At 41.1% G+C, this 24,947-nt stretch overlaps 1 protein-coding gene across 8 annotated transcripts in view; it reads right to left on the bottom strand.

Moving 5' to 3' along the window:
• Window positions 1-24,947, bottom strand: part of TGFBR3 (transforming growth factor beta receptor 3) — a 198,254-nt gene that overhangs the window by 106,753 nt on the left and 66,554 nt on the right. For all 8 annotated transcript variants that reach the window (XM_061183899.1, XM_061183898.1, XM_061183896.1 and 5 more), the window contains exon 3: window positions 6,442-6,626. In XM_061183899.1, coding sequence (XP_061039882.1) covers window positions 6,442-6,626 — 185 coding nt within the window. The remainder of the gene's footprint in view (window positions 1-6,441; window positions 6,627-24,947) is intronic.

The following is a 24,947-nucleotide window of genomic DNA, read 5'->3' as shown; positions in this document are numbered from 1 at the left end:
GCAAAGTTTAAGCCACATGGCTAACCAGCGTGTTGGTAGGAACGTTGTAACTTCTTCACTTCTTCTTGTGTCCTAATTTATTTGCTCTATCTCGATGTTTACTATTATCGCTCTGATTTCTGCTTTCACTTCTTTCTAAGATTCCAAGACTGGGTTTTTGGAGAGTTCTCATTTGAAAGTTAGCTGTAGCTTCAGATTGAACATCTTGCCCCAACGTGTTAGAAACCATCAATGACTAGCGTGGCCAGTTCTACCCGGCCTGCATTGCCTTCTGTGGAAACAGCAGCCGGAGGTCTAGCGGCCTGGCTAGCCCCAGCCCTGCTCCTCTCTCCAGTCCTGGCCTGGCACCTTCATACTGCGCAGCAAGGTGTCATCATTTAACCTGCACGGAGTATCTTCAAGTGAAGTAGCAACTTGTTTTAAATGATGTGACTGCCCTATTCATTTAGGGCCTCCAATCCTACGTAAGAGCCAGGTTCAGTGGCCTTTCAAGTTAACGAAATAATTTCCAGAACAACAGTCAAACGAATTCGGGAAGGGAGGAGGAGGGGAGAGAGGGAAAGAGGAAGGGAGAGAGAAGAGAAGAAAGGGAGAGGGAGAGGGAAGAGGAGAGAGAGAAAGAAAAAGGGAAAGAGAGAGAAAGAGAGATGAATGCCTTTAGAGAAATGTGACCCTCGTTGTCGGTGTAACTTTCTCATAGATCTGCTGTAGGTCTGTGACAAAATGCAGGTTCAAAGATAACCTTACCTGTCAGCCTGGGGTGATTTCCAAAACAACTTCCATTTAAACAAACACCAGGCAGTGTTTACACATGGAAGGTGTTTGTTTAGTAACTGAATTTCATCAGTATATAGTGTCTGTGTGTGAGGAGTTTACTGTGACACTTGCTTATTAGCACACGCTGCACACAAGATCTCTGAAATATAAATAGCCTTGAGTTTGTTTGAGGTTTTTTCCCCAGCATATACACAGGACTAGCACTGGGAAGTCATTCATGAATAACAGCAGAGGGGAAATGTCCCGGATAAGAGAAGGAAGGTGACTAGTATGCTAGTGTTCATTTGATATTTCTGCTCCCATGTGTATACTCTCCAAAAAACCAGTCTTGAAATTTTTTATCAGTTCTTTTAGTGGTGATGGGTAAAGGTAAGACACACACCCATTCCCCCTACCCCTGCACTGTTCCATTATATTTTAATAACTGAGGGGGAGGGGAACAAAAAGAGAGAAGTTGTCAACCTACTAATATTGTGGAAATGGGAAAGACGACAGATAGATAGATAGGTAAGTAGGTAGGTAGTAGGGCTCTCCAAAATGTTTAATCCCTGAACTGCAAGATTCCTCAAAGTAAGCAAAAAAGATGTCAAATCAGATGGCAAAGTCCACACACTGAAGGTCCTGCGTTTCACGCATAGCAGGAAGAGTCCCTTAATGTGTTTGTTCTCCTTTGTCACACAGTTCAAGCAAGTTTGGTTACAAGTCATGGATTACTAGCAGAAGACAGGTGAGTTACTTTTTGTGGAGGCAGTTGAAAGCTTTATTTGGGGTGGTGGTGGGGGGAGGAAAATGATCAACTGTGAAAAACAGATGGGAGGTGACATTTAGTGTAGGATTAACAGCCACATAGAGTGCAAGGGCTCCTGAGCTTAGTCCTGCATTTTATAATTACTGACACTTGATGTGATAACCTTCTAAGTCAGAAAGGAAAAAAGAGACAATGCCACACAAAAAAACACCCTCATTACTGCCCCAAAGCCACAAGGAAGGGAACGAAAAGGAACTCTGAGCATCAGAAAGAGCTATCACAAGCCTATGCAGGAAACCCAAACCTTGGGTGAGAGATGTGCTGCCTCGTGGAACAGGTAGAGCCAAGTGAGACAGGGTGGCAGGTTTCATAGCTGGGAGCAAGGTCAGAGCTAAAGGTGAAAGGGAAGTGGACTGACGTGTGGGAAAACCTTGGACTGTAGAGTCACACACCGGCTCAGAGATGGGCTGCATGCCCTAGGGTCTGCCGTGAACCTCCCTAGGCCTCCCTCCCTTTCCGGCCGACAGTGAGGATGGGCGGAGATGGCACAGGTGCCGGGCAGGTGGCTGGCCCACAGCTGGCACTTCATCACCACTGTGGTCACTGTTACTGTTATTTGGGGCCTACAGGAGCTGTTAAGAGGCAAGCAGAACTGTTAGCATTTAGATGCGTTTACTTCCTTCTCTTTCTCCCAATTGTGGTCTCTCCCGCCCTCAAAGAGAACCAGGAAAGGAACAATTGTATGCCACAGTCCTCAGAGAAGGTACCAAGGAAAAGTAACTTGGAGCCACATATGTGATTAACCACATATCCCATTTGGCCCTGCCTGCCAAGAAGCCTGGAGCCAAATTTCAAACTCAGTCGTACCCATCACATAACCCATATGGCTGACAAACTGCACTTCTCTTTTGTCCTCATTTTGCTTTTCTGCTTACACTCTTGGTATGTCTATTGTTGTAAGCCCATCCCAAATCCCTTTTTGGAATGAAGCAGAGAATAAGTAAATACATACAAGCATGGAGGGTTCTGAGCTTTCTGAAGGATGCGGATAAAGTTATTAAACCTGGCCCCTTTCCCATGACAATGGATTCTCCCAGATCCGCACTCCACCCCTACAGCCAGTCGCTGGCATGGCACGCCCATTAACAGTCGCTTCTTCAATGTCAGAACAAATACGTAAATTTAAACGTCCATATCTGTTATACACATATGTACTGCTAACTAAGGGCTTTTCATAATAAGCGAGCAGTTAGATAGATGGGAAATAGAAGAGAAGCATCGCCCTGAAAAAGCAGGTCACAATAAAAATTAGATGATCGGAAACAAAATTGTTGCCATTCCAACAACTAATGAAAGTATGTTACTGTAAACAAGCCTCTGGTGGTGCTACAACCCTTCTCAGGAATCAGGAAACACCCAGAGGGACCGAACTCAGGGGTAGGGGCAGGGGATGGAGCCTGGTCAGAAAAGAGTAGGGGCAGGAAGTGAGGGAGGGGCGGGACATTTTACCTTGAAGTTAAAGGGCACAGGCAGCTGGTTTTCATAGGGTGAAACCGATGATATCTCCCCACTTATTCTAAAAGACAAAGCTGGTCTCTCAGGGCTGTTTACCCTCTTCTGCCCTCCTCTGTCGCCAAAGAGTCTTTTTCCAGTTTCTGGTTCACTTCCAGGACTGTTGTTTCCAAAACCAATGATTACAAATGAGAGGTGTGGTCTCAGATGAAAAATACGACTACAGGTCTGTGCTGTCCTGATGAGAACCCAGCAGGGAAGTCAATGGCAACACCATGCTTTGCCATGGCGGTGGGGGGTTGGGGGGGCTTTGTATACATTATTGTAGCAAGTATGTTTCTGATACAAATTCTCTGCTGGCCTATAAAATTGTTTGTCTAATTAAGTATAACTGTTTCCCCAAATCTTGTCAACCTGCTGCGGTTATTACTTCCAGTTGTAGGCTCTGTCACCTCCTCCACACAGGAAAAGCAGCAGCCTCGCCTCAGCTGAGGAACCTTAAGGTGCCGGGGAGGTAGGAATTTAGTAAAATGTTAGAGAAGGGATGATTTATAATAGATCTTAATGCTAATCCTGCACCAAAACAAGCCGGTCGGGGTGGGGAGTGGGGATAGGGTTGATTTAGTAATTCCCTCACATTTAAGGAGGACATCATGAAAAACGACGACTTCGGTCATAAGAGTCAAAGTAATTATGGCTTGGAGCCAGTAGGGCATTCTTTTCTAATTTATAAGCAACAACATTTATCATTTCATCTTGAAAAATATTTGCCCTTAATATTTCGTAGAGACATGCACAAAGGCCGCCTCTGATCCTCCCACTATAACCTCCAGAACTGACTGGCTGTGGCTGGCTGTGATTTTTAGCACTGACCATATCTAATAGCATATCTATAAAAATCAAGTCATCCATTGAGAATATCAGAAAGAGTTGGATGGGTTTAGGTTGGAAGAGGAAGCGATCCTAGTTTAAAAAAAAAAAGTGGATATAGTTAAGGTAAATTTTACGGGTAATTAATATACTGACAGGTTGAATTAGTTTTTTAACAGCTTTACTGACATCAAATCCACATGCCATAAAATTCACCCATTAAAAGTACAACTCAATGGTTTTTGGTTAGTCACATTTATTGACATTTATCAATGGTATTTACTATATTCATATTCAATTGTGGAACCATCATTATAATTTAATTTTAGAACATTTCTGTCCCCCCAAAAGAAACTCTGTACTCATAAAGTCAGCCCCCACGTCTCTCTTTTGCTCTTCAGCCCTAAACAACCACCAGTTTACTTTCTATCTCTATAAATTTGTCTACTCCGGACAGCATGTGTGTTTTGTGTCTGACTTCTTTCACTCAGCATAACGTTTTCAAGGTTCATCCACGTTGCAGCATGTATCAGTATTTCATTCCTTTTTAGTGCTGAATAACATTCCATTGTATGGATATATATATGTACCACATTCCATTTATCCATTCATCAGCTGATGGGCATTCAGGTTGTTCCCACTTTTTAGCTATTATGAATAATGCTGCTGTGAACAATCGTGGCCAAGTTTTTATGTGGACGTATGTTTTCCTTTCTCTTGCGTATACACTTAGGTGTGGAACTGCTGGGTCATGTAGTTCAAATGATTTTAAAAAGCTGTTGGCATGGCTGCAGTCCTGTATCTCCAGAGTCACACGTGAAGAACATGAGAGATACCTAATTGTTCAGGTTTTTAAACAAGTTTTACAGACTATCCCCCGTAGGCCCACTTTACTTCTTCACTGAACGTACGACGTCCCTTGATGCCAGCTAATTTTCCGTATCTTCAGTACAGCCATGTCTATTTTGATCTAACACAGTCAATATAAGTGTGGGAGAGCTCTGCTGTCATTCCTTGAGGTATTTTTCTTTTGTTTCAGTAGTCTTATGTGCATCTATTTTCAGAATCAACAACAGTACCACACAATTTAGCACGCAGAATTTCTGCCGCTTCTGTAATCGCTCGGACTTGCTTTTCTTTCTTGGTTCTTCTGAGAGAGCATATATAATATGAGTAATTATTGCCACTAAAGAATTGCTGGAGTCAGCAAGGCTTCATAGGAACTGCACTTCCTCCTCCCTTCCTTTCCCTCCCACCCAAATTCTCCCCCATAAGTTAAGAATTAAAGACGCATTACTAGGATAAAGAAATCCGACCTGAAATATGTGTTGCAGCAACAATGGCAAGCAACCAAGAGTATTAACAATAATTTCCAATGTAGCTGGAAAGGTTAGATGATTTGTCTTTGAAATGAGCCAACTCTGCACACTTTCACAAGATTAAAATCAGTTTGCTTTTCCTTTTGGACACCTCGCCTCTCCTATTCCTACCCGCACCATCCCCCCCGCCACCCCACAAAAAGAAGAGTGGTTGAGGCACATAAACAAACAGTTCTGGAAATTAACTTTCCTGACCAGAAGAAAGCTCAAAGATAAATTCTGCTCTGTATTAGTTTCTCTACACTTCACTGTGATCATGGTTTATTGTGGTTTCTCTCTTCCTGGAGAGATAATACCTGAGTGATAACATTTCTGACACAGAAGCTTAGAAACAGAAAGAATGACAACTGTGTGTTATCTTAAAAGAAGCAGGGGGACCATTATCCACAACCCAGGTCATTTCTGAGCCACCAGAAAGGGAGGCCATTTCTCTCTTATGGTAATGACCTTGGGCAAGTGAGTTACCATTGCGCCTGTCACCTGTAAATTGAGGGTAGTAATAGGACTTCATGCAATAAGTGTATGAGTGCTTCAAACAGGGCTGAGGATAGAGGAAATACTGAGTCACTTTGAGCTTGGGTCATCATCACCACCACCAAGACCACCACAGTCTTCAAGAAGGTGCCTGGATAACATAAGGAGCTACCCACCCCCAGCGCTTTCATGCACATACAAGGTACTGCCATCCTTATTCCAGAGTGTTTCTGTTTCCTCTGACTCATCCTGCAGGAGCAATAGGTCCACAAGACAAAACAAAGAAAGATGAAAGACAGGGCACAGGAGAAGATGAGAAAGACATTTTACAATAACAGAGAAATGGCACCTTATTTTGTTTTTTCACAACCATGTTTTAAAAATGAAATTCTTAAGAACATTCTTTCCAATATGAGGCAGGGAGGGGGACCAGGAAAGTTGAAAAGCTGAAAAATCTCTCTAGAGAGAAGTCTTAGAGTTGCCCAGTCCAGAGAGCAATCCTTCTGCATTAACTGAAATCCTTCTCTGTCTCTTGAGTGTACTTTGTGTCCTCCTCCCCACTTATGTTCATACATGAGCATCCTCGTTAAACCCAGAAAGGAAGAAAAGGACTCTTCATCCAGAAAAATGTCTTTACAAATTCCTAGGGTCAGTGGGTAGAAAGCTGGCACCTGCACCTACCTCTCTCTGTGGCTGGCCGGGCCCCTGGTCGGCAGTGCGGAGGTTCAGGACGTGCACCTCCTGGGGCAGCCCCACCGTCCCCCTGCTGGCACATCCCGATAAGACGGTGAAGCTCTCCATCAAGGCCTGGACTGGATGGGAGGCATTGACAGGCGACAGTTCACACTGGGTGCTGGGCTCTGGACCTGCAGAGGGAATCACAAACATGAACCCCTCAGAATCAGCAATTAATTGTGCCATGATTAAATTAATTGTTCTGAATATACAAGCCACTGCCAACCCACCAGAGGTGCCTTTCCAGGTAAGTTGTTTCCAGAACTAAATGGCAATAAAGCTAGTCTATTCTTGTAAAATCCCAATCTCTTAAATTCCTTTTGGATGCTTTTGATGTGTATTTGATTAAATTCCCTTTTAGACACACAAGCCACGAATGTATTCCTCTGGATGGAGGAAACCTCCCATTTGACATCTGTGTTCAATTCTTCCTTCCCCTCTTAGAAGAAAACCAGAGATAAATAGAATAAGTTGTGGAAAGCCCCAATGATATTATGCATAAATATTAGATGCCTAAAATTGCACCCAAAAAGGTATAAGATGCAGATTCTACCTTTTTAAGTGCTTCCCCTTCTTAGGGAAAGCAAAACAATCTTAAGAACATACAAAAGCAAGATGCAATGAGCAGAGGCAACTGAGGCCAGAGTTGTACAGCAAAGTTTGAGAGAGGTCAGAAAGATCCTCCCAAGAGAGGTAGGATATGAGCAGAGCCTCAGATAGAAAAAGTAGAACCCTGGGCATGCTTGGCTCCTGCTTCCTCATTCTCGCTTCCTCTAAGCAATCAGAACTTAAATCTGAAATCCATCCTTTCCTCCCCGTCTCTACTTCCTGCAGCCCTCACTGTCTCCGTCCCTAGACAACTGCAGATCTTCCTGAAAGGAGCCTCTGGTCTCAAGCTCTCCGTCCGAGCTGCCTTCCAAACAGACATGGTTCACCTAACCCAGGGTGGTCCTCAACTGAATGGTTATTCCAGATGCAAAGACCTGCCCCGCCCAGCCCTGCAGTTATGTCCCGTCCCTTGAGAACTACTGGTCTGCGCTCCTTCACCTGGCACACGAAGGCCTTTCTTGATCTAGCCCCTTCCTAGCTCTCCAGCCTAAGCCCTCCACCTCCAGGAACCCCACGTGGCTTAAAGGTCTCGAAACATACCATGATGTTTCTCACTCTATGTCTTTATTCAAGCTTGTTTCCTTTTCCCAAATTCCTTGTCTGCTCTACCTCCACCCCCAAAACGAACATCCCAAACTGAGGAAGGTGCACTTCCTCTGTGCTCCCATAATTCCTCTGCCTGTCTCGGCTGTTTCATTTTCTACACTGTAACCACCAGTGTATATGTCCGTCTTTGCCAGTCCAGTGGGACCTCCCTGACAGCTGTGGGTTACTCTCTTTGTATCCTCAGCACCCATCACAGTGCCTCACATGTAGGAAATGCCCAAAAAATATTTATTAAATGAATCATTGAGCTTAAAGAAAAAACTGCTCCCTCTCTGATCAGTGATTAGGGCCCCATTCTGGGGACTTGGATTTGGCTGTAAGGAGCTAATACGGGAAACAGATTGCTACAGTGGTGTGACATACATTAGCTGAACTGATAGGGAAGGACATCCAGAAATAAAAAGGACTCAGCGATACTTAAACCTTACATACCTCTGTAAGCTTGGTGCTGTCCTCAATTAGCTGAGGAGACTGGGACTTGAACATACAGCATCCTAAACCCCGACCTTCCAAATGGAACCCGATAAAAGACCTGAATGCACTCCAAGTAGTTCTTCCTGACTTCTACATAATAAAAATACTCTCTGGGATTAGCCCCGGTCTAAAATGCAAACACAGTTCAAAGCAGACAATCCTGTATCCCCACTGCTGTGCTATACGCAGACACCCCAACTGGTGTGCAAGTCTATTTCAGAACTCATGGAAATTATCTAGGTTGATAACAGTTATCAACTGTTATCTGAAATGAAGTATGTACCTTCTCAAATAATCACTGCCACCCTCTGTATTGCTCTCCTGTGCCCAGCTGCTTTCTGAGAAACAGAGGTGGTGAAGGAAGATGTCACGGCAGCAAAGTCAGGAGGTACTGGACGCATGATTCCCTGAATTCCCCAAGCACGGCAAACAGTATGAGCAGGTGCCCCCACCCCCTCCTCCTGCCCTCACCAGTCACAGTGACATATTTCACAGCCCAGAGCTCCAGAAGAAGTCTCCTACTCCTAATCAACCCTGGCGACTTGCAGCAGCTATTGCTACCCACACTGGGAAACCCTTCTGAATTGGTTTCACAGTCTCCTGCCATGAATTTCCCATTATCACAAATTAAGCACAAATAAAAATACTTTTCAGTTCCATTTTTGTATGTATGTACAAAGCTCTGACTGGACTATAGTTCCACCTAAAACACATCTGCAAAAGGCTTGCAATCTGCTTGACTTGCCCTCCTCCTTACATACCACCATCACCCATTAGGGTCTTCCTTAAGTCACTACACTGCTCATCTCCACACTGGGTGAGAGCAAAACTCACTGGCAACAAACCAGAGGATAAGGTCTTACCCAAAGGGGGAGGGAATCAGAGAGGGGATGCCCCCAGCACTGAAAATGGGCACTCTTCACCTTAAGAGTGTCTGTTCTCTGTCCTACCAGAGTCTAAGACAGGGCAGACCCCCACTTTATGGGCTGCAGCTCCAGCCATGTGTTATACAAGTCAGTCTAAGGTGAAAAAAAAAGAGAAAGCAATGTACAAGGTGCACTCTGATCAAGTGACAGAAGAGCTGCACTTTAAAGAGACCCCCTGGGGTCAATGTTTAAATATGCTCAGTATAGAGTGTCCCTGACCATCAGACACACTAGAGTAGTGTTGGTTGTTGAGATGCCTTGATGAATTTTTTGTCCTCCAAGTTTAAAAAAGAAAAACGTTCAACATATTATTAATACATCCTGAAGCCAAAAAGACCCAGAAAGGAAGGAAGGAAGGAAGGAAGGAAGGGAGGGAGAGAGGGAGGGAGGGACGGAAGAAAGAGAGAGAGAGAGAGAGAGAAAGAAAGAAAATGGAAGGAAGGAAGGAAGGGAGGGAGGGGAAGGGAAGGAAAGTAAGGAAAGGAAAAGGAAAAAACTAGGAACTATCTACCCCATCCTCCAAGGGTATATAAGACATGGTGCCTTCAACAGTTCAACACACAATGTCAGTCTGGTCTAGTAAGTAAGTAAAGAAAGTAAGCAAGTAAGTAATAAGTAAGTAAGTAAATAAATAGCTCCCATTAAGTGCTCACTGTAGGCTGGGCAGTGCTAGGTGCTATACATCCTTTCAATACCACCATAAGGCTTCGTATTATCCTCATTGTAAAGAACAGGAAAGTGAGTTCAATGAACTTAAGTAACCCTTCTGAGCTTGCCCCAGTCGCTCAAGGCCTCAGACTCAGACCTGCCTCCAGGGCTAGTATCTCTGTAAAGTGAAAGTTTTCATTAAAAAATGTTGGGCCCAGAACAAAATAATGCCATTTGCAGCAACATGGATGGACCTAGAGATTGTCATACTGAGTGAAGTAAGTCAGACAGAGAAAGACAAATATCATATGATATCACTTATATCTGGAATCTAAAAAAAAAAAAGGCACAAATGAACTTATTTACAAAACAGAAATAAAGTCACAGATGTAGAAAACAAAATTATGGTTACCAGGGGGGAAGGGGGGGATAAATTGGGAAATTGGGATTGACATATACACACTACTATATATAAAATAGATAACTAATAAGGACCTACTATAAAGCACAGAGAACTCTACTCAATATTCTATAATGACTTATATGGGAAAAGAATCTAAAAAAGAGTGGATATATGTATATGTATATGAATAAACAATTCGCTTTGCTGTACAGCAGAAACTAACACAACATTGTAAAGCAACTATACTCCAATTAAAAAAAAAAAAAAAAAATGTTAGGCCCAGATGGGCTCACTGGTGAATTCTACTGAACATTTCAGGAAGAAATTATACCAATTCTCTACAATCTCTTTCAGAAGATAACAGCGGAACAAATACTTCCTAACTCATTCTAACTCATTACCTTAATACCTGAGCTAGACATTGCCAGAAAACTACAGAACAATATCTCTTGTGAACATAGGTACAAAAATTCTCAACAAAATATTAGCAAATCGAATCCAACAATGTATACAAGGAATTATACACCACAGTCAAGTGGGGTTTATCCTAGGTATGCAACATTTGAAAATCAATTAATATAATCTATCTCGCTAACTGGCTAAAGAAAAAAAAAACACATGATCATATCAATAGAAGCAGAAAAAGCGTTTTACAAAATCTAACAGTCATTCGTGATTAAAAAAACTCAGCAAATTAGAAACAGATGGGAACTTCTATTCTAAAGAACGTGTACAAAAAATCCCGCAGCTAATGTTGTACTTAATAGTGAGAAACTAAAAGCTTTCTCACTAAGATCAAGATCACTAAGATCAACAAGACAAGGACATCCCCTCTCATAACTCCTTTTCAACATTGTACTGGAAGTTCTAGCTAATGCTTGCAGCTAGGTATGGCCATGTGACGAAATTCTGGCTAATAAGATGTAACCAGAGGTGATACATGCAATTTCTAAGAAGTTTCTTAAGAAAAGAAGGAGTTGTGCTCTTCTGCCCTTTCCTCCTTCCTGCTGTTTGGAATACAGATGTGATGAACGGAGCTAAAGCAGCCATTTTAGGCCATAAGATGGAAGCAACATGCTGAGTCAGACAAAGCAATAAGACAGAAGTTGCCTGGGTCATGATAAACATGGACCTGTTGAATTAGCTCTGGACTGTTTTTTGTTTTTCTTTTTTTTAATATGAAACACATGTAACTTTTCTCTTATTCAAGCCAATATTATTTTGAGTTTTCTGACACTTACAGCTTGACCTGCGTTAATTAATATACAGGCTTTATTTTACTTCAACCTTCTTCCCACCGGGACCTGCACATACAAGGTTTCTTTCAGCAACACTTTCCCTACCATTCCTATCCCTTTCCTCTGCCTTGGTGTGATGAACTCCTACTCAGATCTCTCAAGGAAGCTTCTCTTACCTCTTTTACAACATTAGATATACATTTTTCATACTCTCTATTTCTCTTCACTGCACTTCATGTGGTTATACTTATATAATTATTTGTGCAATTATTTGTTTAACGTCTGCATACACCCAAAGACTACAAATACCACAAAACAAAGGAACCCAATCATTCTGTTTTTTGCTGTATCCCTTAGCCCAGCATAATGTCTGGCACACAGTATGCACTCAAATATTAATGACGGAAGGGAGTAAGAGAGGAAAAGGGAAAGAACAATGAGGTGATCCATGTGCAAAGGATTTCATACCAATAGGAGACTGTATCTTAGAGTTCTTCCTTCGACTCTTTACCTAGTAGCCAAAGCTTCGATCTTACGGTAAAGCGAAAAAAATCGATCCTGAGCTGAAGGAGGTGACGTTTTTGGTTGCTAAGAATCAAGTCTTCATCAGGGCTTCCCCACCCTCAAATGTCACAGAAAGCAGGAAATGCAAACCTGTTTTTGTCCTCTCATGCCAAACACGGTCTGGCAAGACCTTCTCTCCAGGTGGCGTAACAATCCTCCCTCTCCCATAGCACAGCACACCCCCGGCCTCATCCTGCCACCCCCTGGGTCGGCCCCCAGGCCCTCCTGCCCCTCTCCTGCAGCCACGGCCTGCCTCCAGAAACTGGTCTCCCATCCTTCCCCAACGGCCTCACGGTGGTGTCCACAGCGGGCTGCCCACACAATGCCAGCTCCAACTCCAGTTAGAAGAGCTTCCACCTGGGAAGAGTTGATCCCCTCCCCAGGCGCTACCACACAAGCCTGAAGTAGGCAGGTGGCCATGATTCTCACACGACCACCACGGGGCCCAAGTACAGTACCTCACAGTCACAAAGGCTCAGAAACCAGGAAAACATGCTCCGAAACCCTATCTGACTCAAGTCCTCACTTTTGTGGTGACCTGTGAGCTCTGCTAGTGTAGGCTCTCACTGACAGCCTCAGAGGGCTGGGAGTTTCTCTTGTGGCCACTGCTAGAAACCCAAAGCCCTTCCTCCCCTGAGCAATCTCTCCCTCACACTCCAGAGGCAAGTGAGCACATGCTCTGGTGATGACGCTGAGTGGCACAGCAAAAGCTACTTTACCACAGTAAGAATCAACAGGGCACAGATGACAGAGGAAAGAAATGCTGGCTGAGGGACTTCCTTGGTGGCGCAGTGGTTAAGAATCCGCCTGCCAATACATGGGACACGGGTGTGAGCCCTGGTCCGGGAATATCCCACATGCCGCGGAGCAACTAAGCCCGTGTGTCACAACTACTGAGCCTGCACTCTAGAGCCCGCGAGCCACAACTACTGAAGCCCGTGCGCCTAGAGCCCGTGCTCCGCAACAAGAGAAGCCACCACAGTGAGAAGCCCACGCACCGCAATGAAGAGTAGCCCCCGCTCACCGCAACTAGAGAAAAGCCCACGCACAGCAACGAACACCCAACGCAGCCAAAAAAAAGAAATGCTGGCTGAAAGCAACAATATTCATAAGCAACACTCCTGTTAACCTTGCACTGTACTTTATAATTAAAAAGCGTTTTATAGAAATTCTGTAAAGTGGGTAGAACGGATATTATTCCCACTATAAGTAAATTGCTGCAAGCCACAGAGCTGGGTGAATATTTCAGTAAAGTGCTTCCTGACAGTAACACACCCCCAGAGATGTTCCTCACTGTTGTCTCCCAATCTGGATATTTCTGTTTATTCCAGACATCTAGTACATGGCCTGTCCAGAATTCTTTGGGGGTAATTCTCAAAAGAATCCAACTTAAGTCAGACTCTGTTTTTCCTGCTCAGTACACCCTCCTTGGCCACCAGGACAGACACACAGCCCCTATTCATCTATAAGATGCTACTTCTATTGAGTAAAAACGTTTACTGCCCTGAAGGCAGCACAAATTCAAGTAAACCCTGTGGTGAGAAACTCACCAGGTGGCCCTGACCAAGTGGCCTCCTTCCCCAAGCAGGGCCCTCTGTTCAGCAGCTGGGCCACCTGGAGGAACACTGTGAAGCATATGGTGGGAGCCCTGTGATAAGCGAGGGTTTAATTCTTCATGAAAACAGTTATCATGCACCTTCTCTGAGCCACATGCTGTGTACATATTGTTTCTAATCCTCACAACACCACTGTAAAGATTGTGCTAAAACTCCCACTTCACAGTGGTGGAAACTGGGCCTCAGAGAGGTTAAGCAACTTACCAAAGGTCACATACCATCAGTAAGTGGCAGGGTGGGATTCGAATCTGGGGTCTCTCAGACTCCAGATCCAAGTTCTTCCCATGACAAGGCAATGCCTGCTTCTGCCCTGCATTCTCCAGTCCTTCACCTCAGGACTTGATGAACAGGCCAATGCCTTAGCCAAACACAGACATTAATTCATGTCTAATAAAATAAAATATAATAAAATAAACTGCTTGGTTCACACTTGCAACCTTTTGGTTGACTTAAAAGACTTCATAAATTTAATGAGAAAGCACAAGCTCATTTCTCATTTTACCAACTGTCTTCCTCTTTCTCACTAATGCTTGCTTATCTGCACACATGGGAAATGTTCCTAAGGTCTGGCTATAACATGAATGTCTAACTTCCCAGTTCCACTTAAAGAAAAAAATGTAAACGGACTCACCCTTTCATTATATCCTTTAGCTGCAACATAGCATTCCAGTCTCAGTTACAGAACCCCACATCCCCACTGGCTGCAGGCCAGCCCTCAGACTTGACAAAATGCAGACAAAGCATTTGGGAACAGATGCATTTGCTGCACACACATTAAATTTAATCTGTCCCCAAAGAAATTAATATCACACCTCATGCAACACAAAGAAAAATATTGGGGGTTGGGGAGGGGGAGAGTTATTGTTTAGGGGAAGGTATAGTAAGTAATTTTCACATTTAATAAATGGGATCCTTAAGCATTCTAAACACCAATGCATACCAAGTTGACACAAACATCTGGTACCTATTCCACATAATTTCCAGCACACTGATTCCCCGTATCACCCAGAGTACTAATGAGGAGCGTGTGTTCAGCTGTAATAAAAGTGGTAAAGATGCAGAGGGAATCAAGGGGTAACATTATAGTCTGGGACCAAGACACTTCAGTGGGGAGATTTTATTCCAACAACACCATTGGCTAATAAGGGTTTCTGTTATTGTCCCACAGGGACTTCCGCAATGCTGTCAGCTGCGAAGAGGGACAAACTCCCACAGACTGTGGGACTGGCACCGCAGGATCTACTCTGCCCCTGAGCTGAAAATCCCTTCTACCTCCACAGGATGCAAGAATCTGTAAGAAAGGACACCCAAGGTGATTTCTCGGCCAATAGCACAGCCTGGCTCTAACTGAGCTTTATGAGAGGGAACGTGACAAGCATCAGGATATGATGCAAAAACAAAGCTCCAGGAAAAAGCACCTGGAAGGCCCCAAGCTCATGCAGTGTACACAACATATGTTCGTGTTTATACCATCTTACATTACAACTCACTGGAGCTACAGCTCCTTGGGGATGGAGCTGTGGAACGCACCACCATTAAAATCCAAAGGGGGACCTTCTACCACAGCTCCCACCTGGGTTTTTCAACAATAAAACCTGGCTTACGGCTGAAGCTTATCCTTGATAGGAAAAAGATAGGCAAAAGAGCGTATAACGTTCTAAAACCTGCACTGTGGATTTCTCAGGAAAAAACAGCCAGATTTTTTTTTTTTAACAGAACAATTCCTCAAGCATATCTTATCGTAGTTTCATTCATTCTCCAAGTGAATATCTAAATCCAAACCTTTCTCTTGACAAACCAACCCTCTTCCAAGAAGTCAACGCCAACTTCTGGGGCCAAAAGCCATTGCATAGCTGCATATTGTTGCATTGAAATCATGGTGCAACCATGTTGAAGAACTTCCTGTGTTCAAGTTGTGTCTTTAAATGTTCAAAGGGAAACAGTGGGCAGAGCTTCTTTAAGAATCTAAATTCTCCAAGTGTTGGGAAGTGCCAAGCTATAAAGGGCACTCTACTCTTCCATCTAAGCAAGATACCACTATACAACGGAGAAGTATCAGAGGGGATTTACGCAACTCTGTGAGGATGTGGGGTTGTTTTGTTTCATATTTTTTTATAACCTGAAGAGAAAAGGTAGCAGAAGGAGCACGTCCCAGAAGTCACCACTGGGCGTTGCAAGAGAAGAGTCCTTGAATTAGAGACATAGTGGTACAGGAGGAGCACTGGACCAGGAGATCCAAGAACTGCATTCTAAATCCAGGTCTGCCAACTATTAGTTGTTTGACCTTGTCTTTAAGATTCCCATAATCTCTCTTTCTCTTACTTTATGACAGGCTCGACTCACAGATCAAATGAAACCCTATACATGCAAATACTTTACAAATTTCACTTACTATTAGAGATATAAAGCCCCCTGAGGGGGGGGAGAAATAAATAAATGAAAATATTTTCTCCAATTGAAAAAATGTTTTCTTTATGAGCTTTTAGAATGATTAATAGAATATCTAAGATAAGATGTTCTCATACTACTCCCTAGCCATTACTCCCCAAAAATTATTTCTAAGAATTGCCCTGGGAAGGATTAAAATAAAATTATGTTCAGTATTAGGGTAAAAATTCCTATTCTCTGAGCACAATCTGGAAGTACAGCTCCCAAAGGTGAGAACAGGCCATGTTTCTGCCTCCAGGGAATTCCCACAATCCAGAAAGACAGCAATCTGGCACCATCTTGGCCAACTTTCTCATCATTTACTTTCCATCGATAAGATGGTGCACTTGTTCCTGTTTTTTTGACAAGTCTAAAGGAAGCTGGGAATGAAGGGAAAACCGGCTACAGAATTCATTTATGAGGAGATTAGATTTATGGAATGTTATTGCCTAAATGGTTCAGCACAGGGACCAAGAACAAATCTGAAGATCTGGAGGATGGAAGAAAATGAAATCTGTTTTCTCCTACTGTGTTTTTGAGATACACAAAATAGGGTTTTTTAAGAATACTTCTTTATTAAAAGAAAAATAATTGATCTGGAGTCAAAATATTAAATTCAGTTTAGGTACGTAACCAATAAAAATTATAATTTAATTCCTACTAATGCAACATTTTATGGTAAAGTGAAACTTGCAGGGCTGGAAAGCCACTCCTCATTAACCCTGAGGGATAATGTCACCAAATTTGTTTGTCTCTCAGACTTCGACTTGTACTTAAGATAGTCGCTAAACTAATTTTCTTTCCTTTTCTTTTCTTTTTTCTTTTTTACCTCTAGTAAACTGGTGTCTGATGAGAAAGAAAAAAATGGGAGAAAACAGAGGTAAGGACATGCACAGAAACACAGAGGTATAACACGCTGCAACAAGCATTCTCGGGGACTGGTGAGCCCTCGGTTAGGGCTGGGGTGCAGGGTCTGGGTAAGTGGCAAGACAAGAAGCTGTAAGTGGGGGAATGGTCAGAAAGGACGGAAGGGGGAAACCACAACTGTTCGGGAGTTGAATCAAAGGCTGTAACCACTGGTCCTGATTATAAATAGGAGGCAAGAGATTAAAAAAGGAAAATCTACCAACTTTTGGTTTGGCCATGCAAAATATTACTAATTACAGCCATATGTACAAACTGGGCCATGAACTAAAATACATTTACTTTAAGGATTGTATATATAGTCAGGGCACTCAACAATTGGTTGTTAAAGGAATGCAGGAATGCTTAACAGGAATGCCAAATCACCAAGCATCAGTGATACGTCAAATCCAATTACAATACGAAACCATAGTCCTTCCTCAAGCAAGCTAGCTCGCTGCTCAGGTGCTTCTGTTAAGAAAGAAACAGCTGATAGTTTGTAGAGAAATCTATGAAGAACTAATGTGCTCTTGCTCCTTTCACAGTGAGGCTAAAAGGCTCAGGAGTATTGATGGAGCTGAAATTTCCAAGGTTCACAGTAGTTATGGGCCAATCAAACAGCACCATTGATAGGACTTCTCAGTGTAGACCGAGGGACAACAGACCTTCAAAAGACAGAAGGATTGTGCCCAGCTAACCAGCCCTGGCCCAGAACCACATTTTCATACCTGATTAAATTTAGCGACTGCATAAGCCTGTCATACCTATTACACTTTTCCTTTATACCCAGTATCAGCTTTTAGTTATAAACCTATTGTTTCATTTATTCTGGCATGTGTTTGTGTGTCTTCTACTTAGCTGGAAACCCCATGAAGGCAGGGACCATGTTCCTTTTGCTAACTCTCTATACACCCAGGTGCTTGGCATGGTGCTTGGCATGAGGCAGGTGTTCACAAAGACTTGTTGAGTAATGAATTCTTCAAACAAACAAAACCTGTTCTTAGGATTAACTCATTTCTATTATCATATAACTATAATTATTATTACCATCTCTCCAACTATGGAATATGTTCTGAAAAAAATACTTCTTAACCTATCTCAACCTCCTTTTGCATTAGGAAGCATAGAATATTAGAGTTTAAAGGAACTTTGGTACCATGTAGTTCGATGCCCTCACTGTCACCCTGAGAGTTTGAGGCCTCTATAAAATCTTTGGTAAAAAGACCTTTGCTTCCAATTCCTCCTAATTTTTAGATAAGTTCTGCCCTGGCTTCTGGTCCCAGAGATGCAAAATTAATGTACCAAGACAGGTCTGACCAGAGTCCCCAGTTTTAATGGGCTCTATTCCTAGAAAATTACTGATCCAACCAAAATGTCATGCTATATATTCCTTTATTATTTATATACTCAACTACTTCTAGAAAGGAAATTGAGGGGCTGGTAATAAAAAATTTAAAAAAGAAAAAAAAAAAAAAACAGGCCCAGAAAACTTCAGCTGCCAATCAATTAAAAAGTGGATATGAAAAAAACCAAACCAAAACAAAACCTTATTGAAGAACTTAGGAAACAACTTCATTTGAGCACCAGACCTAGCTCTGAGTTTCCTATCAGTCGAGGTAGAAAAGAAAATGTGATGTTCCCAAGATCTCATAAAAAGGAAACAAATCAGTTCTTTTGATAAGAAAATATTCTTCCTAAGTCTGAATTTAAGAGGCCTATTATAAAGCAAGGGTCAGTGATTTCAAGAGTTATTTTACAAAAAGCATAGGTGCATAACTTTTCTTATACAGCCTCATTAAAAATAGAGGAAATACACTCTATAGTGAATTTCATTCAGGGATCTAGGCAATTATCTCTAGTATGCACAAAAACTCCTTTCTAGAATTGGAATATTTTTTTTTTTTTTTTACTTTTAAACCAATAATTTACATTACGGTAGGTACGAAGGCAAAAAAACAAAGTGGCATTGGTTTGCTAAAGGTATTTAGGGAAATCTGTGATCTCAATTTTTTAAAACATGCCATGCAATAAATCAAAAGTTTTGGATATTCCTGGGTCAATAAGCAACTTCTGAAAGGATAAAATCTAAACAGAGCTATCAGTTTAATAAAAGGCTAAAAGAGAGGGGTTTGATTCAATCACATTGCATTTAACCTAAAGATAAATATAAAATAAATTAATGTACTGTTGTTTAATAAACTCTCCCCCCAAATTTTAAAACTGGGATAAATGAGATACCTGTTCAGAAAGATATCTACTGAGCATGCTCATGATAAAACTCCACACACAATAAAGTACTGTAAAACACACAGCTGTATCTGACAAAGCAACCTTTCAAAACAGATGTGTCATATGATGTTTCAAAGCTCAACTTTTTTTTTTAGTTTGTCACATTCAATCAAAGCAATTTTTGTTTTCCTGAAATCTGTGTGTTATTTTGGGGAAAACTTTTCTTCAGTGTTTTTCCACTCTGGATCAACTAGCTCCTCTCTTTTCCTCTCAAGTGAACCTTCGGAGACCACTCTGCCAGAAGGAATTCACCTTTTCTCACGTGGAGACAAGTTCTAATACTTTCAAATGGTCAGTTTGAAAATAAAATCCTTTGCATGCCAGTTCCTAAAACAAAAAGGGCTTTGTTTCAAGATCTGCACAGAAAAATATACCAAAACTACACTAATCCATTATTTACAGTAATAATTAATTCCTTCTCTCAGTATTTTATATCATTCTCCCTCCCTTCTTCCCACCTACTGCAACTGGCCCAAAAAACCACCTCACTGCCACACAATCAATGCCTCATTAATTAGCACTGACTAGCAATGAGATAGCCCACATAAGCAAATCTTCCAAACAACTAAGGCTTCACTCCTTTTCGAGAAAGTGACTTCTGTCATTTCTAAGGTAAGTCTACCTAAAACATACTACATACATAATTACTTCATGGTCATCTTATATATTTTGAGCATCCTAAATATCACTTATTAATTCTTTTTTTTTTTTGAGGACATGGGGTCATCATTATGAATACTAATTACAGTTTATTAAACTTGGTGTGGTATTTTAGTTTTTATCTCTACATCAAATGGTCCCATATTTCTCTGTTTTATAGTTCTGCTTATACTTTCTATACTTCTGTTTTTATCAACTCTGGCTGCAAGCCTGTGTCTCTGCCTCAAGCCCATGACTTGCTATCTTTTATACTCAATTGTAAGCCAGCAAGCTCTGGATGAGGGCCATCCCACCTCCAGAGTAACTTATATGGGCTTTTGACAGCTATCTTCCTTGTAACTCACCAAACACTTTGGCTTCCTTCATGTGCTCCAGATACACAAACCTGGTGTAGAATTGACCATGTATAATAACGTGAGTGATAATATTAGCAACAATATTAGAGACACTGTCCACACTAATCTAATTTGAATGGCAAGCATCAAAGAAAGCAAAGCTTACACACTAAGGGTGAACTGTTGGGAATTTAGTTCACACAACCACTGTGCTAAAAGCCCTATTCTCCTAGTGCTCTAGGGCTTCAAGTATTTTTGGAATTTTATCTTTTCAAGAAGAGGCGAAAGCAAATATATGATTAGGTCTCGTGTATATATGTAAAGTTCTCATGATATCTCCTCCTCTTTTCAGTTTTCAGGATGAAGAGATATTTAACCTGCACATCCCCAATTAATTACAATTTTAGCATCATTTTCACATTCGCCGTTCTCAATGGAACGTGTAACTACCATTCCTTCCGTCTTCACTCTCCCCTCAATGCTAGCAGACACCGTCAGGGAGATCAGACACTCCCACCAGTGGTCCCTATTCCCAGTCAGTACAAATGATCCACGGTATAAATACAGTGCAGGGCAGGCTATGTGCTGCACAGTGCCATTTCACAAAGAAAACACACAACAAAGCCACTCAAAAAGCCCCTGTACAGGACAGTGATACCATCCTGCAGCTTTCTGAAATCAGGTCATGATATGACTCTTCCCTGCCTTCTCATGTTAGTTTGAGTTACGGATCAGAATGAACTCCTTGCAAACCATGATTATGTATGGAAAGGGATATAATGAGGACTACTGCAGTTTCAGACTCAGGGAGGCTTACTTTTTTAAGCTTTTTCCTGAAATGAAATAGAGTTTCTTTGCTCCCAGAGATAACTCATAATTTATCCTCAATTTCAACCTTTTTTACTGTGAAAAGTATAGGAAGTTGCAGGGAAACAATGAATGGAAGTGGCCTTTTTATCAAACAAGAACAGGAAACTTTCAGTAGTTTATGGTAAAACCACATATTTGAGCCAAAGAGAAAAATTAAACTAAGCTCTTTAAGCATAACTTTTCATCCTCTCCCATCCAAAACATATAAGAACATGCAAAACTGATACCTATGACACAAATCTCGACACCAAGCAAAAATTAACATTTACAGACTTCAAAAACATATTTCCCCCAAATTACTTAATGAGCCTCTTCAAACAGGCCTACACCTACTTCTTCTATTATTGGATGGCCAAAATGAGTCATAGTAAAACTTGGAATATTAAAGACAATAAGTGAGGAAATTCCAGAAAATATAAAAACTATTTCAGGGAGCCAAAACAGAACTATATTTATTTTTCTATCCTAATGCATAGAAATGAATAAACCAGCAAATAAAACGGGCACTCACAAAAGTAAACATATATCTGGCTACAGTTCTATAACATAATGTCTTCCAAATTTACCCCCTCCTCCATACTAGAGAAATGATTTCCTTAAACAAAAGTAACCCCCAGCACCACCCCACAAACTCTAAAAACCTCTGGCATACTGTGACAAATTTTAAAACAGGTGTTTTTTTTCTTTTTAATTTTTTTAAATTGGAGTATAGTTGATTTACAATGTTGTGTTAGTTTCAGGTGTATAGCAAAGTTATTCAGTTATATGTATATTCATTCATTCTTTTTCAGATTCTTTTCCCCTTATAGGTTATTATAAAATATTGAGGTTAGTTCCCTGTGCTATACAGTAGGTCCTTGTTGGTTATCTATTTTATATATAGTAGTGTGTATATTGTTACTCCCAAACTCCTAAAAACAGGTATTTTTAAATCCACGACATCTAACATGGCAACTGGCACACTACAGAGGCTCCATGTATGTTACAGAAAGGAAAGGCTCACATTTAATTCTCATTCACTTTAGTCTTAGTCCAACCCGGTCTGGGCTATGGCTCCAATTCAACTAATAACATTTCACTTCACTGAGCCTCAGTGTTCTCATCTTTAAAATAAGGATAGGGGACTTCTCTGGCAGTCCAGTGGTTAAGACTTCGCCTTCCAATGCAGGGGTTGCGGGTTCGATCCCTGGTCAGGGAGCTAAGATCCCACATGCCTTGTGGCCAAAAGACCAAAACATAAAAAAAAAAAAAAAAAAAAGGAATTCAATAAAGATTTTTAAAATGGTCCACATTAAAAAAAAAAAAAAACCTTAAAAAAAATAAGATAAAATAAGGATAATACTTGTCCTAGCTAATCCCCAGGGTTGTTAGGAAAACAATGAAAGGGTTTTTGGGTTTTTTTAATTAAATCAGGAAACGCTATACAAATATAAAGAAATTACTAATAAACATAAGAAAAATCAATAGGAACGAAACACTTTTTTCCCTACCATCCTACCTTCTCCCATCAAAAAAGAAGCTCATAACATACCGTATGGACCATAGAAACACAGAAGAAAGAAGGCTGAACTTGGATTTAGAAGACTTGGGTTCTACACTAAGCTCTGCCACTAACGAGTTTCTTGACCTGGGCCACCTCACTTAGTTTCCTCCCCGTAAACTGGGGCTAATACTACCTGTCTTGCCAAAATGAACTAACATAATGGATAGCAAAGAATTCTATAAGCTTATAATTCTTTAAGAATTCTATAATTCTTATAAAGTGAGATATCTATATAATAGATTAATGAATTGGATTTGCTTAACAAAGAGTTTGGAATTTAATAGCTTTGTTATAAAATCCACTGACAAGCAAAGAAGCTGGCTGTGATAAGATCCTTCCTAAACACCTGAAGATAGAAGGCTAAGAAAAGACAGAGGAGTGGAGAAGCCTAAACAGTGGTAACTCATGTACTTATTACATAAAGTAATGGGGGCTTTAGAAATTGGAGCTTAGACCAAAGAACTGGATTAGGACCCCGTTGAGTCCACTTCAACTTGTGAATTAAAATATTGGGTCAGATTTTCTCCATTCCTGGTTAAGACAGAGGCAGGCAAACACTAATTCTACATATGGATGCCCAGCATTCCAGAATAAACAGCAGCCCCTGCAGAAAGCAATAGAAAGAGAGTAAGAGGAGAAAATAGATCAAGAAACTACAAAAGGTTGGTCGCCTGGTAATTAAAAAGAAAAAAGAAAAGAACGTATCTCAAAGTTCAACTCAAGGCTGAATTCCTATCAAAAAACTACTGGAGGGACTTCCCTGGTGGCGCAGTGGTTAAGAATCTGCCTGTCAATGCAGGGGACACAGGTTCGAGCCCTGGTCCGGGAAGATCCCACATGTCGCAGAGCAGCTAAGCCCGTGTGCCACAACTACTGAGCCTGCTGAGCCTGCGCTCTAGAGCCCGCGAGTCACAACTACTGAGCCCAGGTGCCTAGAGCCCGTGCTCCGCCACAAGAGAAGCCACCATGATGAGAAGCCCGTGCACTGCAATGAAGAGTAGCCCCCGCTCACCACAACTAGAGAAAGCCCGTGTGCTGCAAGGAAGACCCAACACAGCCAAAAATTAAATAAATAAATAAATACATTCATTTAAACAAACAAAAAAAACTACTGGAGGCCAAAGTCTACATGTACATAATACTTTAAATCTGAGGCTGGTCTTTGAGAACATATTTAACAAAGATTATCAAAACATCGATTTTTCTTTCCTTCTACTCATTTTTCTCAATTATTTTTCATACCTAACCCTTGAGCTTCACTTACCAATCCTGCTTTCTCAACTGCAAAAAGAAAATACATATATATGTGAAGTTAACAGTGTATAACATGTTCTTTTATATCCTTTTTTTTTTTTTTTTTTTGGCTATTTTGCTTTTGTCATTGAGTGAACAGCAAACATCCATACAACTAACGGCCAACAACATGGGCTGGTGCACAGCGGTGGTGTTGGAATCACTTCTGACAGTGATGAGACAGTGTCGGATTCTTTCTGGACTCCCAAATGTTCACTTAAACTGAGCACACCACCTGTTTCAGTTGTGGGGTCTCTTCATCTTTATGGGATTGTATTTTGAAAATCACTAGAAACCGTGGTTCCCATCTATTGGCTGCAACTGAAACTTTAGACTCACGCTATGAGCGTTAACATTCAAGTATAACTTCACCTGGTGCAAGCACATCAAAAGCAAAATGAAGCATTAAGAAATTTAATTACATGCATTCTTTTATATCCCTTTATATGAGCAGAAAAAAAAGTAATTATTTTACTTTTTTCCCCTAAATTTATACAGGATTTCAACTAAATTATGATTATTTTCAATTATGCCCATATAATGGATATTCTTATTAAAGACAATATCTTCATGTTGCCACATATGAATCCATCTAATCCCTGATTACCTTATCATTTATCATCTTTGCAACAACACATCTGACAGAATCAAACTGGCCCTAAGTAGTGGGAATTACTGACCTCACTAAGTACTCAAAAACCCAGTATACAACAATAACTCTAGTTATGTATTTGCTTTAAAATAAGAATAATAAGAGGGGTGGGAGGAGGGGAAACTGGATGAAGACAAAAGGTACAAACTTCCAGTTATAAGATAAATAAGAACTAGGATGTAATGTATAACAATTAATATATTGGATTGGCCAAAAAGTTCGTTCGGTTTTAAGTAAAAATAAAAGACATATTTTTCATTTTCACCAAGAATTTTATTGAACATATGCATTAACTGAATGAACTTTTTGACCAACCCAATAATTAACACTGTTGTATGTTATATGTGAAAGTTGTTAAGAGGGTATATCCTAAGAGTTCTCAACACAAGGAGAAAA

Source organism: Eubalaena glacialis, chromosome 3, assembly GCF_028564815.1.
Source record: "Eubalaena glacialis isolate mEubGla1 chromosome 3, mEubGla1.1.hap2.+ XY, whole genome shotgun sequence".
NCBI classification, from domain to species: Eukaryota; Metazoa; Chordata; class Mammalia; order Artiodactyla; family Balaenidae; genus Eubalaena; species Eubalaena glacialis.
Note: the sequence above shows the minus strand (reverse complement) of the source record. Positions and strands in the feature narration are given on the sequence as shown.